Source organism: Carcharhinus amblyrhynchos, chromosome 4 (assembly GCF_965287045.1).
Source record: "Carcharhinus amblyrhynchos chromosome 4, sCarAmb.v2.hapA, whole genome shotgun sequence".
In the NCBI taxonomy this organism is placed as follows: domain Eukaryota; kingdom Metazoa; phylum Chordata; class Chondrichthyes; order Carcharhiniformes; family Carcharhinidae; genus Carcharhinus; species Carcharhinus amblyrhynchos.
Window position 1 is genome coordinate 91968201 of NC_137327.1, and position 18504 is coordinate 91986704.

Sequence of the window (18504 nt, forward strand, 5' to 3'; positions counted from 1 at the left end):
AAATGTTGTAGATAAATTCAAAAGCCCTTGTAAGGGTTATGCCAACCAACACCCCAAGATGGACACACATTTGAACAGTACTGACACTTTAGGCCCCTCATTTTCTTAACAAAAGCAAAATACTGTGGATGCTAGAAATCTGAAATAAAAGCAGAAAATTCTGGAAAAATGTAACAACTCTGGCAGTATGTGTAAAGATAGAAACAGAGTTAATGTCAGGGATTCCCCTTCCCCGTTTGTGGCAGGCAGGAAACATGGGGGCAGGGAGAAGGGAAGAAGGGGTGCACTACCCCCATTTCATGAAGACCGAGATTACTGGCAGGACAGGCTCCTTCAGGGCCCACCCAGCCAATGTGATGTTGTGGGATTCTCTTCAGAGTTAAAGAGAGGGAGAAAAATGATGGATTATATACTGTATAATAGGGAGGGGAGGGGTGGAGCACAGTATAAGGTCCGTGACAGGTGAGAGCTAAGAGAGATTGTGTAGGGCACAATACAGCGTATGAAGGATTATGGTAGGTGCTGATAAAGACATAAAGATAAAATTGTAGCATGTGTTAATAGAATAACAAAGTTCAGTGAAAGCAAAATTTACCAACAAGTGATAGATGGTCCAATGGAGACAGGCCAGGGGGTGGGGGGTGCGGGGATTTGTGATCAAAGGGGTCGAGTTGGAGGAGAAAGGTCACAGTTTAAAGTTGTTGAACTCAACGTTCAGTCCCAAGAGCTGTTAAGTGCCTAATCAGAGGATGACGTGTTGTTTTTCCAGTTTGTGTTGGACTGCACTGGAACATTGCAGCAGGCCAAGGACAAACTTGTGGACATGACAGCATGATACTGAATTGAAATGGTAAGCAACAGGAAGGTTAATGTCATGTATGTGAACTAAGTAAAGATGTTCTGCAGTCACCCAGTCTGTGTTCAGTCTCCCCAACGCATTTCCAGCATTTTCTGTTTTTATCCCTCATTTTCTTACCATGACCAACTGTTACCACTACACCCAGAATACTGACATTTCCTACTTCATTCTTCCATATCCCCAACCCACCTGTTGTCGTCTCCTTGTCCCTCTTCCACATCCACATGCCCATGACCTCTCCTATATCCCTCTTCCACTCCTCCATCTCCCCAACTCAACCTTGTGTCTTTCCTTCATCCCTCTTCCAATCGTCCATGTCCCTGATGCAACTCCACAAACCCTCTCACCACTGACTCCCTCTTTTTAGTTTCCGTGATCCAATGCAAGAGTCCGTTCTCCAACTTCCCTCTTTCGGACCTTAATACTAATCATGGAAAACTGCTGACCTTACACAATACTGCACAAAGTTGGGAGGTGCACACCAATGATTATGAACTAAATGTAACAAGATTCTCACATGTCTCTTACTTTACTTTGAAAGTAGGTTTTTATTGAAAGCCCTTTCCCATTAATGGGCGCTCATGGCTTGCAAACATATTACAAATGCTCAACATGCCATAGACACACTGCTGAGTTTTATTTCTGAATCTCAACCTACCATAGGGAAATTGAAATTTCATGTCACACCTAATTAGGTTACTGTAATAATGTCACCAAGGCCAGACTTCTGTCACCAAAACCCTTCATTTACAACATGTATGAGGTACCGTTTCTGTGGCTACAGTGTACAAGTCAAGCCCTGGAGTCCTTCGATTGCCAGCCTCAGTGGAGCCAGCTGGTCTTAAGCGTCCTGCTGCTCTTTTCCTATTGGGTGAGCCTCTACTCACTTAATATTCTACAAGGCCCAAAGGGAGATCTATTGACGATCCCCTGCGTCCAGCTTAACAGTCATCCTACGTTTCCCACCCATGGAAGCTCGATAAAACCCCTCCTATCACACCCCCGACCCTGCATAGGCCTGATTTTTAACTCAGAGTTTAAATGGAGTAGTGAAATATGGTATAAGTTCTAATTCTGACCACTGGGGGTTGTATCAGGTTGACTTCTTTTGTCGAGAAACCTGGACATAAATCACCAAAGTGACTTGGTTACCAAGTCCAGTTAAGCTCAGTGCCGAGACTAATGTTTTTGATAACTTCAGATACAGAATTGTGAGCCATTCACAAAACCTGAATGCAGAGGAGAAAGTACCAAGAATGGTTTCAGCTACATTTACCTACAGTTTTGTATAATTTAACATATTGTTATCCTTTTGAAGTACTTTTAAATGTCTAAAATTAAGGTCATTTATTTAGTAGCTGATTATGTCCTCCGAGTACCCATCAACTTCCCTCCCCACAAAGCAGCAGCTTTCTCTCCTGAAAGTACTGTAATGAAGTATTGTACACAAGAAGAAAACTGGACAACATAATCCATAAAAAATCTTCCAGTAGCTAAGGGTGGAGATGAAAGAGTAATAGCCTTACTGTTAACTGGAGCATTTAAAGCCCAAACAGTAGAATACAAGTCAGGGGAAGTCATTATCAAACTAGAAAGTTCTCTTATCAGATTGACAATACTGTGTTCATTTCTGTTTGCCAAGAAACAAAGCAGACATTCAGGCACAATGCAGAGATGTGGCACAAAGTTAAGCCTGAGGAAAAATACTCTGGGTTTTGAAGAAAATCTTGAGAAATGAGTGTTTTCAGCCTGGAGGGGAAGTATCTGGGAGTAACAGATACAGACATTGGCCCAGGCAATGGTGCAAAATGGGCACTGTCTGATCTATTGTATCAGAGACCAACAGAGACAAATAGCCTTACTGATTTCTAAGGGCAGCTACCTTCACAAAATGCACATGCACAAATCCCAACTTGGGCCTATTCCTGCCCATCCCCCCAAAACAGTAGGTGCGTTTTCGGGGCGGGACTTCTGGATTTAGACATCTCTTGCCATTTTTGTAATAACAGGCTCTCTATTGCTATAAAAATCCATAGAATCACTGGTGAAACTTCCACATTTTCATGTTATTCTGTGCATGTGCAAATTCCAGACTTTGCTGTCAATTCCAGTTGAGTAATGACAGTGAATGCTGACAATATTTTCATCATTACGCTACAAAATCTACACCAATTAGTTACTGGAAGTACCATATTTAAAACAGTAGCGGTCGAATCAATGCACAAAACCATCTTTGTTCTACAACTTGATATGTGACTTGGTTCTTGGATGTAACCTCTTTCATTGAACTGTATAATGTGAAATTACATGTGAATATGCCAATATTGAATATTCAACCACAGAGTTCAAATCTCAAGATAGAACTAAAGATGAATGATTGAAACTTTATTTTTATGCCGTGGAAAACATCTCAAATATGCTTCTTAAGTTTAGGAGCAGCAGAAGAGCATAATGGAACTCGCACTGCAGGGAAACAAGTTGTTTTCTTCTAACTATTATTCTTCAGTCGTTCAGCCATGAATATCCCCCACTTCTTACAGCAGAAACATTAACATGTTAACAGCTCATCCTCGCCATCAAACAAATTTGGAGATTCACTCAGTTTGAAACAGAGGTGTTGACATAAACAAAGTGGATCTACCAATGACAAACATTTTTTACAACCACCATCTGATTCATGTAACCAGTCTGCACATTAGTCACTGTTGTCATATTTATAGTGATATATAGCTGACTGGAACTAATTTTCAAATCACAATCCATTGTCTATTAAAGTCATGAAAAAACAAAACAGAAACACCTGTTGTGTGGTAAACATAACTGAAGTGCCAATCAGCATTAGAACCAGAGCCCATGACCACTAATGGTTGAAATACTGGGCAATCAACTAAATGTTATGAAATCAGGTGTGGTAATTTGTGGGTTTGGATCAAAAAAAGGCCATAAAAGCTTCTGGGTTGCCATCAAAATCCAACCTGTTCACCAACATCCAATTGAAACCTGACATCCCTATCTCCAGTCCCAGAGTAGATGGCTAATTTTTAATGCTCTCAAGGAAATAAGAAATTAATATTAGATACAGGCTAGACATCAAGAACAAATGGAAATAAAATTTGGAAATCTATAACCATATTTCTGGACAGAAATAGATATGTGGCTATAGTGCCAGGAACCTTTGGGACAAAAACTGAAGATACACCAGGATAGATCTAAATTCCTATGCAGCCAAACTGAATGGGAGAAATGGACTTGTGAACCTGGGTTCAGTATGGACTTGTGGGGACACAACTGTTTCACTTTAATCGAGAAAAAATTCACATTTACCTGAAATATGAAAATTAGAACTTGAGCAAGGATAACAAATGCAAAAATACATCTCACTAGCAAATCTAATAACCTTAGATATTTTATACATTAAATGACAATCCTTCAGAAAGGAGGCTTCAGTACTTCCAATGCTAACTTCCTTCTGTTTTCAATTTCAATGATCTTTATGGAAATGAATTGGAATGCGGCAGTATTTGTATCAGTCTGTGTTAAAAGCTTTAACTGTCTTTACCTGTAGAAAGGGAACCATCTGTGCTTCAAATTCTGGATCTTCACTTAAATTTGTCTGCAGAGAAGTAAGTCTTTCAGCCAGCTTATTTAGTTCCTCCGTCAAACCATCTTCAGATAACCTGAGATGTCAGACAATGAGTATTTAATCAATGTATTTTATTGGTTCTCCTTAGCATGTCAATCAGTCCCGCAATATGCTTCAATCAAAGATAATATTAAATATCAGACATCAGTCAACATCTAATTAAAACTCTGCTATACTAACTCTTAAAACATAAGTGTTTACAAAGCTGCAAAACTTTTCCAGTTCTGACTGATAACCAATAACATTACTTTTATGGCCATCTCTGCCTTTGCCAATGAGATCAAATCTGAATATAAACTAGCTTATCTTTGATTTGATTTATTATTGTCACATGCATTGGTATACAGTGAAAAATATTGTTCGTAGCGCACTATACAGGCAAAGCATACTGTTCATAGAGAAGAAAGGAGAGACTGCAGAATGTAGTTTTACAGTCATAGCTAGGGTGTAGAGAAAAGCAAACTTAATGTGAGGTAGGTCCATTCAAAAGTCTGATGGCAGCAGGGAGGAACCTGTTCTTGAGTCGGTTGGTACATGTCCTCAGACTTTTGTATCTTTTTCCTGACGGAAGATGGTGGAAGAGAGAATCTTTGGGGTGCGTGGGGTCCTTAATTATGCTGGCTGCTTTGCTGAGGCAGCGGGAACTGTAGACAGAGTAATGGGTGGTAGTTTAAGTGATGGACTGGGCTTTGTTCACAACCCTTTATAATTTCTTGGTCTTGGGTATCTGCTCCTCTCATTCTTATAAGTCTCTTTATAAAATCTGCAGTCATCATCTGTGGCCAAAGTTTCCTCTGTTTATCTTTATATTTAATGACACACAAAATTATAGAGAAGTATTTTTTTAAAATAGGGGAATGTAATTTAGTCGTCAGCTGATGGTAGAAACTAGTAGCCAATCACTAGGACCTGCAGTGCAGATCATTTAAATGTTCCTCAATACAGTATAAATATGTAAAGGTTCATATATTTAGCTGTGAAATGCTTAGTTCTTCTTTTTTGGGGTGGAGGGAGGGAATTGCTTAAGAAAATTTGAGGAAAGCCTTTATACCGACCAAATCATAGGCTGAGAGACAGGAAGCAGTTAAAGTCACCATAGTCACAGATGACCGACTGATGTTCAATTAACCTGCGGAATGAGTGCGAGGGGCAATGTTGAGAAAGTGGGGCCTTCATGAATAACCTCAAGCAGTACAGGAATTGAACCCATGTTCATGGCATCATTCTGCATCACTACCCAGCTATCCAGCCAACTGAGCTATACTGACCAAGAGAAAACAGAGACTAGCGCTGAACAGTTGTTTTTCAGACTGGTGGGAGGTGTATAGTGCAGTTCCCCAGGAACATCTTGGGACACTAAGGGGCAATTTAGCATGGCCAATCCACTTACCTACACATCTTCAAACTGTGGGAGGAAACCAGAGCACCTGGGAGAAACCCAGGCAGACAAAGGGAGAGCATACAGACAGCTATTCAAAGTTGGAATTGAACCTGGATCCTGGAGCTGTTGAAGGTAGCAATGCTAACCACCGTGTCCACCCACCCACCCCTCTAATGTGTGCGAGGTGTGTGGGAGAGAGAGTGAGAGGAGTTGGGGAGGGGGCCATGTGGTGGTAGTGAGAAGAAGAGGAGTTTGTATCTGGTTCACTCTCAGAACTCTCATTCACCCTCACAAACTGATAGGCACTCTTGGGTGTATGTTATTGAGAATTCTCAGACTGGAAGTGAACTGGATGCACACACTCAATCTTTCACATTCTAATGATTGTCTTTTTTATCACTTTTTAAATTACCAACTTATTTTTGTGACTTTTTCTTGCTCAGTGCATTCTTTCTTTTTATACATCAGCCTTTTAAAAAAAATCATGTTTTATGCTGGGTCAAACCTAGGACACAGAATTAAAGTAATTGGCAAAGGAACCAAAGCAGAAACAAGGAAAGCAGCTTTTACGGAGTGAATGGTTAGGATCCTGAATCACTACTTGTGAGGATGGTGGAGGCAGATTTAATTGTGTTTTTCAAAAGGGAATTGAATAAGAACCAGATGAATAAAAAGAACGTTGGGCTAAATGGAAAGGGCAGTGGAGCAAGATTAATTGGATTGCTGTTGCAGAAAATAGTATGGACTTGATGGGCTGATTGGCCTCATTCTGTGATGTAACCAGTCTATGATTCCAACTCTTATTATGAAGAAACTTGGAAAAATAGTGTTATGCTACAGCCTCTGAATATCCAAAGGAGACAACAATGGTGGTAATATGTTACAGAAAGACTCAACATGGCTTGCTTAAGTCCTGACTCAAGGGCTGAAAGCAGCCTGACATGAAGAACAACACAAAATTACAAATGAATACCATTCATGTTCATATCATTGCAAATTCTTGGTTGATAAATACAAATTATTTCTTATTGTAAAGTAGGAGCATAAAACGTTTATAAAACTTGAAGGTAACTAGCTGCTGTTGAAATATGTGTTAACATATTCATAAGTATGTAGTAATTATGATAGCTGTCAAAACTGTAGGGTTTTGCAAACAATTTTGCACAGCCTATATTGGAAGAAACAATTTATCCTACCTGGCAGCAGCTCCAATATGTTGCAGTTTATCTGGGAAAGAAAGAAGCTTTTTGTCCTTTTTTTCTGCTGCCTGTTAATAAAAGAAATATCAGCCTATTAAAGAAATGAACTGCAATATCATAATTATTGAATTAACAACTGCTGATGAATGATATTTCATTTGAACAAATTCTGCTGTCTTTAGAAAATTTTCAGTTCAACATCCTGCAGAATCTAGTAACTGCTAATTGTGTATCACTTGGGTTATTATCCTTTAAAATGATCCATAGGTTGTGCACATTCTCACTAAGATGCAATATACAAATATATATAAGGTTTTTCTGGCCTGGAGCTGACGTCTTACAACGAAAATTTGGAATACATTGTTGGGAAAGAGAAAGAACAAGACTGCACTGAGAACTGTAGTGACAACAGAAGATGAGATGCAATTAAAGCGAAGCATGATGGCAATGTTCTGGAGGACATGAAAGGCAGAGAGCAAGCCAAACATGTATTTAAAATTTACTGTCTGCTCTCATAAATAACTACTCTTGAAGAAACAGAAAGGCCTCATTTGTGAAGTTTTAGGAACAAAAATACTTATGATATGTGCTAATTAGACTAATCATACATAATTTCTACAGGACTATTAACGTCCCATTTTCAGATTCATACCTTGACTTACAATTCTGAAAATGAAAACCATTCAATCAGATGTTGTTAGAGTCGATCAAGTTTATACTTTGACAAACAGAGTTTAAACAACACAAGCAAAAAGACATATAACAGTACAGGAAGGAAAGTGGCCACTTTGGAAAACAATGCTTTTTCCAGAGATTAAATTCTTTTTAATAATTAAAATAATTCAAAAAATTGAAAGATAAAGATACTATTGTGGAACAACAACTTTTCCCACAGCTAAACATTGCCAAATGACATGAAATATCACGGGAAACTTCCTAAGTGCCCAGAACTGTAAACAATTGCAGAAAAAGAGCTATGACTTAAAAGGTGAAAAATACTTGTTACAGAAAACATTCTGCAACATCAGAGTTAAAACCTTAGAGCACATTTTTTCAGCATAAGGAGAACAGCAACTGCTGATTTTGGTGAATTAAGAGTTTCCTGTCCATTTTAGTTGTGAACAGGAGACACAATTCTCTCATCCAGCGCAGCTGGAGAATCGCGTGGGGATGACAGTGATGCATGAGATTCGCGCAACAGTTCACGACCCACTGGCATCTCCTAGCACTGGATTTCCAGCATGGTCTGCTCTGTGTTGGGAATGGGTGGGGCTAAGGTGTAACTTCAGCAAGGCGTTTGATAAGGTCCCCCATGCAAGACTTCTTGAGAAGGTGAGAGGGCATGGGATCCAAGGGGCTTTGGCCTTATGGATCCAGAACTGGCTTGCCTGCAGAAGGCAGAGAGTGGTTGTGGATGGGTCTTTTTCTGCATGGAGTCGGTCACCAGTGGAGTGCCCCAGGGATCTGTTCTAGGACCCTTGCTGTTTGTCATTTTCATAAATGACCTGGATGAGGAAGTGGAGGGATGGGTTAGTAAGTTCGCCAACGACACAAACGTTGGTGGTGTTGTGGATAGTCTGGAGGGATGTCAGAAGTTGCAGCGTGACATAGATAGGATGCAAGATTGGGCGGAGAAGTGGCAGATGGACTTCAACGCGGATAAATGTGTAGTGGTCCATTTTGGCAGGTCCAATGGGATGAAGGAGTACAATATCAAGGGTAGGACTCTTAGCAGTGTTGAGGAGCAGAAGGACCTTGGGGTCCGGGTCCATAGCACTCTTAAATCGGCCTCGCAGGTGGAGGATGTGGTCAAGAAGGCGTATGGTGTACTGGCCTTCATTAATCGAGGGATTGAGTTTAGGAGTCGGGAGGTAATGCTGCAAATTTATAAGACCCTTGTCAGACCCCATTTGGAGTACTGTACGCAGTTCTAGTTGCCTCACTATAGGAAGGATGTTGAAGCTATTGAGAGGGTGCAGAGGAGATTTACAAGGATGTTGCCTGGATTGGGAGGCATGCCTTATGAAGATAGATTGAGGGAGCTGGGTCTCTTCTCCCTGGAGAGACGAAGGTTGAGAGGCGACCTGATAGAGGTTTATAAAATGTTGAGAGGTATAGATAGGGTAGGTTCTCGGAGGCTATTTCCCAGGGCTGAAATGGTCGCTATGAGAGGACACAGGTTTAAGCTGCTGGGGAGCAGGTACAGAGGAGATGTTGGGGTAAGTTTTTCACTCAGAGGGTGGTGAGTGAGTGGAATCGGCTGCCGTTGGTGGTGGTAGAGGTGAACTCGCTGGGGTCTTTTAAAAGACTTCTGGATGAGTACATGGGATTTAACGGGATTGGGAGTTATAGATAGTCCTATGACCTGGTAGGTATGGATATGATCAGTGCAACTTGTGGGCCGAAGGGCCTGTTTGTGCTGTAGTGTTCTATGTTCTAACATTTAAATAACGCTTTAAATGTTATTACAGGGCCTGGGATTGAATTCTACGGGCCCACTAGCCCCTCCCACCCCACCAGAGTGTTTCACTCCAGCAGGGTTTACAGTAGGTCCCCACTTTCAGGGAGCTGGCATCCTGACCCGCTGGAGTGAAGGGAGCCAAAGGGGGCCCCCCAGGGGGTTGAGTAGTGAGGGGATGGTGCCCCCCCTCCCCCCACTGGCATAGGCTCAGTGGCAGTGCTTGCCTATGCCTCCAACACTAATCAAGGGGCTTGCTGCTACTCTGCATAGGGATCAGTAGAGGAGGGAGGCCAGCGATCCTGTTCGGTGGGGGGTGTCCAGCTGAATGAGGGTGGTTTGACAGGGTGGTTCGGGGGGAGGGGGGTGGTGTTGGGGGGGTTCGAGGCTGGCCATGGTGGGGTCAGAGGGGCAGCAATGTGGAGGTCATGGGACTGGCCAACAATTGAGTTGGCCAGCAATTGGGTGGCTAGCAGTGCGGGGCCACTGCGCATGCGCCGATCTTGGCACTGACAGACTGGCGCATGCACAGTGGCCCATTCTGGTGCTGGTTTCAGCCTCCCAGGCAGGAATAGCTCCCGCCCACTGAAATTTAATGACATTCACACTCTGTCCTTTGCAGTGCACAGAGTGTGGGAGATTCTAGTCTGAACTCCCACTGAAAAAGCCTGCGTCACTTACTCCAGTTTTCATGCAAATTCAACACTTACAATTTCTTTGCGAGAATTCCTGCTAGGTTTTCATATATTCCTAATGTAGCATATTTACATAAATGTATGCAGACTGTAAAAGTATGTTAACTAGGGTTCATGATAGGCACATTCCACTTAGAGTGAAGGACAAGACTGGTAGAAGTGGGGAACCCTGGATAAATTGGGATATTGAGGTCCTGGTCAAGAAGAAGAAGGAGGCACATGACTTGCATAAGGAAGCTGGGATCAAGTGGCTCCCTTGAAGAGTATAGAGGATGTAGAAATAGAGTTAAGAGGGAAATCAGGAAGGCAAAAAGGGACATGAGATTGCTTTGGCAGATAAGGCAAAAGGGAATCCAAAGAGATTCCGTAAACACATAAAGGACAAAAGAGTAACAAGGGAGAGAGGAAGGTCTCTTGAGGATCAACAAGTTCATCTATGTGCAGATCCACAAGAGATGGGTGAGATCCTAAATGAATATTTCTCATTAGTATTTACTCTTGAGAAAGGCATGGACGTTAGGGAACTTGGGGAAATAAATAATGATGTCTTCAAGAGTATACATATAACAGAGAAGGAGGTGCTGGAAGTCTTAAAGCGCATCAAGGTAGATAAATCCCTGGGTTATGATGAAGTGCATCCCAGGACATTGTGGGAGGCTAGGGAGGAAATTGCAGGTCCCCTAGCAAAGATACTTGAATCATCAACAGCCACAGGTAAGGCTCCTGACGATTGGAGGGTGCGAATGTTGTACCTTTGTTTAAAAAGGGCTGCAGGGAAAAGCCTGGGAACTACAGGCCAGTGAGGCTCACATCTGTAACGGGTAAGTTGTTAGAAGGAATTCTGAGAGACAAAGTCTACAGGCATTTTGAGAAGCAAGGACTGATTAGGGACAGCCAGGATGGCTTTGTGAATTGAAAAGCATGCCTCACAAATTTGATTTATTTTTTTGTAGGGGTAGCCAAGAAGGTAGATGAGAGCAGTGCAGTTGATGTCTACATGGACTTTAGCATGGCCTTTGACAAGGTTCTTCTATCCACCATCATCTGGAGGGCTCAAAGGTTCCAGCGTCATATTTACACAATATCACTCTCTCCAGCCCACCTGTTTTCACCAGACCATACAGGATGTCAGTAACCCAGAGGAAAAAGGCTAGCAGCCTCAAGTGGAAGTCTCTTCCTTGATTCAACCACCCTTTCCCCAAGCTGTTCACCTGGAAGGCACTCATGCCCCACTTGGGCCTCTCCACCCATCTGGAGTTTTCAAGCTTTCCATCCAATAAATGATGTGGTATTCCTTTGACCTGCTTGTTTGTGAGCTTTTCATTTTGTTGGGGACCAGCTTCCCAGCCCTCAGTCTTCCCTCTGCCTTCCTTTATTCCCCTTCTTCATTCAGCTCCTTAACCCTCTGCCTGCCATTGTGCACCCACCTGCTTCTCCCCCACCAATCCTTGTACAGCCTTCCTTCCACATTACCCCCTTGTCTTCATCAGGCCACCACCACTGTCCCACTTTCCTGCGACCCCCCCCACCTTCCCGAATTGCCTCACTCACATTCCTCCCCAGGTCAAACTTCTGGGAAGGGGGGGAGCAATTCTCCCATCCTGCTGCTTTTGTAGTGCAGTGGATCAGGAGACTCGAGCAGAGGCCATTTTGTGGGTTCCCCTCTGGGTGCCACGGCCTTGCTAAATCTCATTAGCCAGATTTCCAGTACCATCAGCTCCACGCCAGAAATCAGCTTGGAGTTGCATAAATTATGGTAATGCTCGCTATCATATATTTTACATCCACTGGCCCCCCACCACCACCCTGACCCCCCTCAGCCAGCAGTGTTTCACTCCAGCGGGGTTTATAATCGCTCCCCATCTGCGGAGAGCTGCAGCCTGAACCCGCTGGAGTGAAGGGTGACAATTGAGGCCCTCCAGCGGATCAGGTGCTGGGGTGCCCCCTGAGCACTGCCAGCCTGGTAGTGCCAGCCTGGGCCCCTGGCATTGCCAAAGGGCAAAGTGGCAATGCCCAGCAGGCATCTTGGCACTGCCCACTGGGCATCAGGCAGTGCCAAAGGGGCAGAGCCTATGGGGCGGGGGGGGGGGGGGGGGGGGCGACTGATGGTGGGGTGTCCTGCTGCCTTTCTGCACTCAGGCTGAATGACAGAGGGTAGGAAGCCAGCAATCGGAGTTGCACGGGTTGGGGGAGGGGGCAGGGAGAGCGAGGTGGGCCGGGGGTGAGGTGGGAAGGTTGAGGCTAGCTCGGACATGTTCAGGCTGTAGGCAATTGGGCTGTAGGGGGTCATGTGGCTGGCTATGCAAAGGTCATGGGTCTGGCCAGCAATCAAGCTTGCTAGCGATTGGGATGCTGGTAGTGCAGACTATTGCGCATGTACCAGTATCGGTACTGACAGATCGGCACATACACTCAACATTGGGCCACTCAACACTATGCTACTGGCCTCCCTAATGGGAATTGACCTCACCCACTGATTTTCAACAGGATTCATGCTGGTGCAGTGCATAGCATGTGGGAGATTCATTTTGAAACTCCCGCTGAGAAAACCAATGTGACTTACTCCAGTTTTCACGTGAATGCGACACTTAAAATTTTTTTGGGAGATCTTTGTTGCAGTGGCTAATTGATTTCCACAGCACAGTCCTGTCCAGACAGACACTGTTGTGTGGCACCAGGAAGGAGCAATCCCCTGTACTCCCGCAGATGCCAGCAGGCAGTTGTTTTAAATAGCATTTCTGAGATGCTAATGAACATAAATGGAATTCATTCCACCAGCCAGTGGGTTCACCGGCCCACCATTTGGATAATTGCAATGTAGTTTGTACACTCCAGGTTTTCATTTTTACAAGCACTGCAGTTCTTGAGTCTTAGTCTCAGGCAAGGCACTGCAACACTTCTTCCAGCCATTGCAGCGCTGAACCAGGATGGACTAGAGAACTGTCTGATTATTGACTAATTGGAATGGCTGCTGGCCATTCTGACAGAAGCACTTTGACCATCTCAGAGACAGGAAGTCAAGGCCCAAGCAGGCCTCAGTACTGGCCATGAAGATAGCCGCTGCCAGTGTGAGCCTCAGCTTGAAACCAACCCTGCATTGACCCCTCTGAATAGTCAAGGTATGGACTCAGAGGTGGAGGCTGAAGAAGTGGGCCTCCAGGTTGAAATGGAACTCAAGGAGGAACCCACATTGGTAACCATGCAACACTCGCTCTGGATACAAAGGTCCCCTGTTTGATTTATGCCGCCTGGCCCAGCCCCATCTTCAGACCTAAGGTCAGCCGCTAAGCGGTAGAAAGGACAGTCTTGCAGTGGGGAGAGATACGGACCTTAGCAGGGAAGATGGTATGATGGCTTTGAAGGCCATGAGCGATCATTGCTCGATTTCCTTGTGGGCTTTGAGGAACACAAGCTTTCCTACTGAGCTAACAGTGGCTGGCCCAACAGGGGTTTTTGAAGCTGCTGCTCAACCCAGACTGATGTTATAGGTCCCGAGGTGTAGACTGTCTCACTGTAATCTGCAGGCACATCCCTTCTCTTTAGTGCACAATTAAGGGTATTTGCTGAAGGGAAACTGGCATTTGGCTGAAGTGCTACAGTGAGGATGAGATATTATGCTGCATAAGGGAAAATAGGAAATAAGGAAACCAAGATTGATGGCCTGGGATCAAAGTAAATGGGGTAGATATTATTGCAAAATGCCTTTCAAGGATTGAAGTATGCCACCACTGGAAGAAAAGTATGTCAGTATGTCATGTGATGCAGTTTATTTTCACTTTTGCCTGTGAGCAGAACACAGCTCTGATGTCTTCAAGCTTTGTATCCATGCATATATGTTTTCGTGTGCCTAGTTTCAATGGCTGGGATTTCCACTCCAGACCCAAGTCTGTGTTGGAAGTGGGGAGCAGGAGCATTTTGCTTCTCAGAGCCCAGTACAGTGTTGGGCTCATAAATAATGCAGCCATGGGTTTCCGGACCTTACTTGTGGCAGAGTGGGCAGGAAATCATATGCCTTGCTGTCATATCTGGGTATCATATTTAAAAGGCACCCAGACCACTGCAGCTTTATCCCACTCTGAACTTTGGTCAAAGAGACCCTAGGCAACACTGGCAACGACTTTCAGCAACTTTCCCTAAACGTACTGCTGAATGTATGAGGGATGTCCTCTACTCCAGGGATGGAAGGAAGAGGTCCACCCAACTGAACAACCCTGCATGGGATACATTTGTTGAGTGCAAACACTACACATCAGAGGACAGCAAACACAGCAAATGCCATGTCTCCTCTTGCCTCATCCTTCTACCTGTATGAGCTCACTACTCTGGAGGCGCTGCCAAAGAACCCTGGTAGAGTCCACTCCACTAGCTGTAGAGATACCCACTCTTGTCCAGTTGGGTCCCAGAATCCATGTTTATTCCCTTTCACCCTCCAATAACATTCTCATCATCAAATCCCACTGTTAGGAATCAGATGTTTATGTTCCTGAGGGATTGTCGACTTTGCCTGACATGATGCCCGCTGGTGATGGTGGGGGAGATTCCACCCAATAAATAAACCCACAATGTGTTTCCCAAATCCCTTAGGAGTGATTGGTTCTTTTATATCATTATAAAAGCACAATAGATATGAGACGATACTTGGTAGGGAAGGATCCATGGGGAAGAAAGGTGCACAGCAGAGTGTACAGGAGGGACAAAAGTGAAAGAAGTTAAAGGCTGGAGGGAAAGCACGTGGCATGGGGACGTGTGATGGGAAGGGAACACCTGAACAACACAAGCTGCATTTCCCCAAACACACCTCTGCAAAATGCAATTTATATCCATCAGGGATAACCTTCTCACTAAAGCATACAAGACCTTCCATTCAGAGCAAAAGACTGATACAGAGCAGAAAAAGGCAGAGGAACAACTAAGTAAAAAGGTATAGGCTGGAATTCTCTGGCCATTCACACTAATGGGATTCTCAGTGCATCCCTGCCATGTGTTTCCTGGAGACATGGGGTGGCTTCAATGGAAATTGCCATGGACAGTGGCAAGACCAGAAGGTCCCCGCTGCCAGTGAATGGCATGTCACCTTCCATCGCCAAAAAACATGAGAATCTCACCCACAGAAAGAGAAACAGAGGAGAAAGGCACAAATGCAGAGAGGAATAGAGATAGAAAAATCAACAGGAAAATGATTGAGAAACATGTTTAAGAAATGTCAACTTATCATATGCATGCTACTGGCTATGCACCACTGTGCTATAAACATACTAACTAAATTCCTTGCCAGTTAGAAAAGATAACTAAGTTAACTTATGATTTAAGTCTGGATAAAAACAAATTACTGCAGATGCTAGAATCAAAAACCAAAAGAGAAAATGCTGGAAAATCTCAGCAGGTCTGGCAGCATCTGTAAGGCGAGAAAAGAGCTGACATTTTGAGTCCAGATGACCCCACCCCCACCCCTACTCATCACAGGCATGAGGGGAGCAAAGGGAGTTTCTGATGGAGAGTGAGCCTGATTTGGAGTGTGGAGATTGGCATGGGTCTAGCTGGATGGCTTCCTGGGATGTGCTCATTTCCCTCTTTCAGGTGAGTGAATCCCACCTGACAGATGCTGCCAGGACCAATGGGAAACACTTCCATTTTCCATTGGCATGGGCAACAAGTCCCCATTCAGGTAAACCATGGCCAAGAGTTTGTGAAGGCTTTGACAAAGGGTCATCTGGACTCAAAACATCAGCTCTTTTCTCTCCTTGCAGATGCTGCCAGACCTGCTGAGATTTTCCAGCATTTTCTGTTTTGGTTATGATTTAAGTCTCCTTATTGAGATAAAAAATGTCAGATGTAATATATCCCTTTATAATTAGCATTTATAGCCTATTAGAAAGAAATTTGTGCACTTATGTAGTGACATTCCTGACATTAGGACCTCAGGGTCTGCCTCAGTCATGTGCTCAAGGAAATGGGACCACATTCATCTAATCTGAAGACAAGGGTGCTACCACTGAGCCACAGATCGTGAAGCATTTGTTGCTATCATTTCATTCCATACAATGAAGTGAATTCATCACAATTAATTTTACTGCTCAAATGGTTATTTATCTTCCTATTAAAACCAGAACAAGTTTTACTGCCTAAAATATTTCTGCTTACAGGTTAACAATTAAGTGACCATTATTCTGAAAATAGGGCTCAGGAACAGATCTCTTGACAGTGTCATGTGTTCAAAATGCTTACCATGACTACAAAGTGCATTAGGTTCATGCCAGGTTTGTTTGCTTTTATGTCAGCAAGCTTCAACAGTGATGCAATCCGAAATCCTGCAGCATTTCCTGAATATCCTCCCTGCAAATGAAATAAGAACACAAAGAACTGATTTAAAATTAAGGATCACTCTTACAGGACAGAGATGAGGAGAATTTGTTTAGAGGGTTGTGTGACTGTGGAACTCTACCTCAGAAGGTGGTGGAAGTGGGTTCATTGAATATTTTTAAGGCAAAAGCATATCGATAGATTCTTGTTAAAGAAGGGAATCAAAGGCTACCGGGGATAGATGGGGAAAGTGGAACTCAACACAAACAGATAATCCATGATACTACTAAATGGTGGAGTAGGTGCAAGTGGTAGAATGGCCTACTTCTGCTCATGTTTTATACGCTCAGATAAATTTGTATTCCTATCAGGTATATGTTATATGTTTGTGTAATTGTAATAATGTTTCACACATCACTTTGCTATCTTCATTTTAAACAGGAGTATTACTATGGTAACATTTGGCAAGGTAGGTCATGATATTTATTAACAAAAACATGATTAGCAACAAAGCATTAATGTGTTATTGACTCTGGATAATTCTAATTTTCAGCAGAGGTGGTGAACTGTTGATTGTGGATTGACTTCAGGAGGACTGAAAAATTGCATTTTTGGCAGTGAACATATTAAAGTGAAAGATGATCATGACACCGTGCTGGTAGATTTACTCAGTTCAAAATACTTACAGCATTCATGTGGTTTCCAGCTTTCAATACCAGCCTCAGTATGTTATGCAGTTCATCACAGTTCAGTAGTTCTGCAAGACAGTGAAGGTTTTATACACATTCAGTATTGACTCTCACACATGCACAGCTTACAATACACCTACAGCAACATGCATATAAAACACAAATAGATAAATAATATTGCAAATATGAATTCCTGTTTACAGTTTAGATGCATTGGTACAGACTTTGTCATTGAGGGGCAAGACTTCTGACTGGGACTGTAAAAAAGTTAAGAATCCCCAGGGATCTGTTCTAGGACCCTTGCTGTTTGTCATTTTCATAAATGACCTGGATGAGGAAGTGGACGGATGGGTTAGTAAGTTCGCAGACGATACAAAGATTGGAGGTGTTGTGGATGGTCTGGAGGAATGTCAGAAGTTGCAGCGGGACATAGATAGGATGCAAGATTGGGCGGAGAAGTGGCAGATGGACTTCAACGCAGACAAATGTGTAGTGGTCCATTTTGGCAGGACCAATGGGATGAAGGAATACAATATCAAGGGTAGGAGTCTTAGCTGTGTTGAAGAGCAGAAGGATCTTGGGGTCCGGGTCCATAGGATTCTTAAATCGGCCTCGCAGGTGGAGGATGTGGTCAAGAACGTGTATGATGTACTGGCCTTCATTAATCGAGGGATTGAGTTTAGGAGTTGGGAGGTAATGCTGCAAATTTATAAGACCCTTGTCAGACCCCACTTGGAGTACTGTGCGCAGTTCTGGTTGCCTCACTATAGGAAGGACGTGGAAGCTATTGAGAGGGTGCAGAGGAGATTTACAAGGATGTTGCCTGGATTGGGAGGCATGCCTTATGAAGATAGGTTGAGGGAGCTGGGACTCTTTTCCCTGGAGAGACGAAGGTTGAGAGGTGTCCTGATAGAGGTTTATAAAATGTTGAGAGGTATAGATAGGGTGGATTCTCAGAGGCTATTTCCCCAGGCTGAAATGGTTGCTACGAGAGGACACAGACTTAAGGTGCAGGGAAGCAAGTACAGAGGAGATGTTAGGGGTAAGGTTTTCACTCAGAGGGTGGTGAATGAATGGAATCGGCTGCCGTCGGTGGTGGTGGAGGTGAACTCGCTGGGGTCTTTTAAAAGACTTCTGGATGAGTATATGGGATCTAATGGGATTGGGGGTTATAGATAGGTCTATGGCTTAGTAGGTATAGAAGTGATCAGTGCAACTTGTGGGCCGAAGGGCCTGTTTGTTCTGTAGTGTTCTATGTTCTAAAGATAACTAGTTTACAA

General features: G+C 43.5%; 1 protein-coding gene across 1 annotated transcript in view; it reads right to left on the reverse strand.

Annotated features, from left to right (window-relative positions):
- The window catches only part of fhdc2 (FH2 domain containing 2), a 53019-nt gene that overhangs the window by 9811 nt on the left and 24704 nt on the right, over positions 1 to 18504 (reverse strand). The window contains exons 7-10 of the mRNA XM_080187546.1: positions 17222 to 17292; positions 16461 to 16568; positions 7080 to 7150; positions 4419 to 4536 (exon numbers count right to left, since the gene is read on the reverse strand). Coding sequence (XP_080043672.1) covers positions 4419 to 4536; positions 7080 to 7150; positions 16461 to 16568; positions 17222 to 17292 — 368 coding nt within the window. The remainder of the gene's footprint in view (positions 1 to 4418; positions 4537 to 7079; positions 7151 to 16460; positions 16569 to 17221; positions 17293 to 18504) is intronic.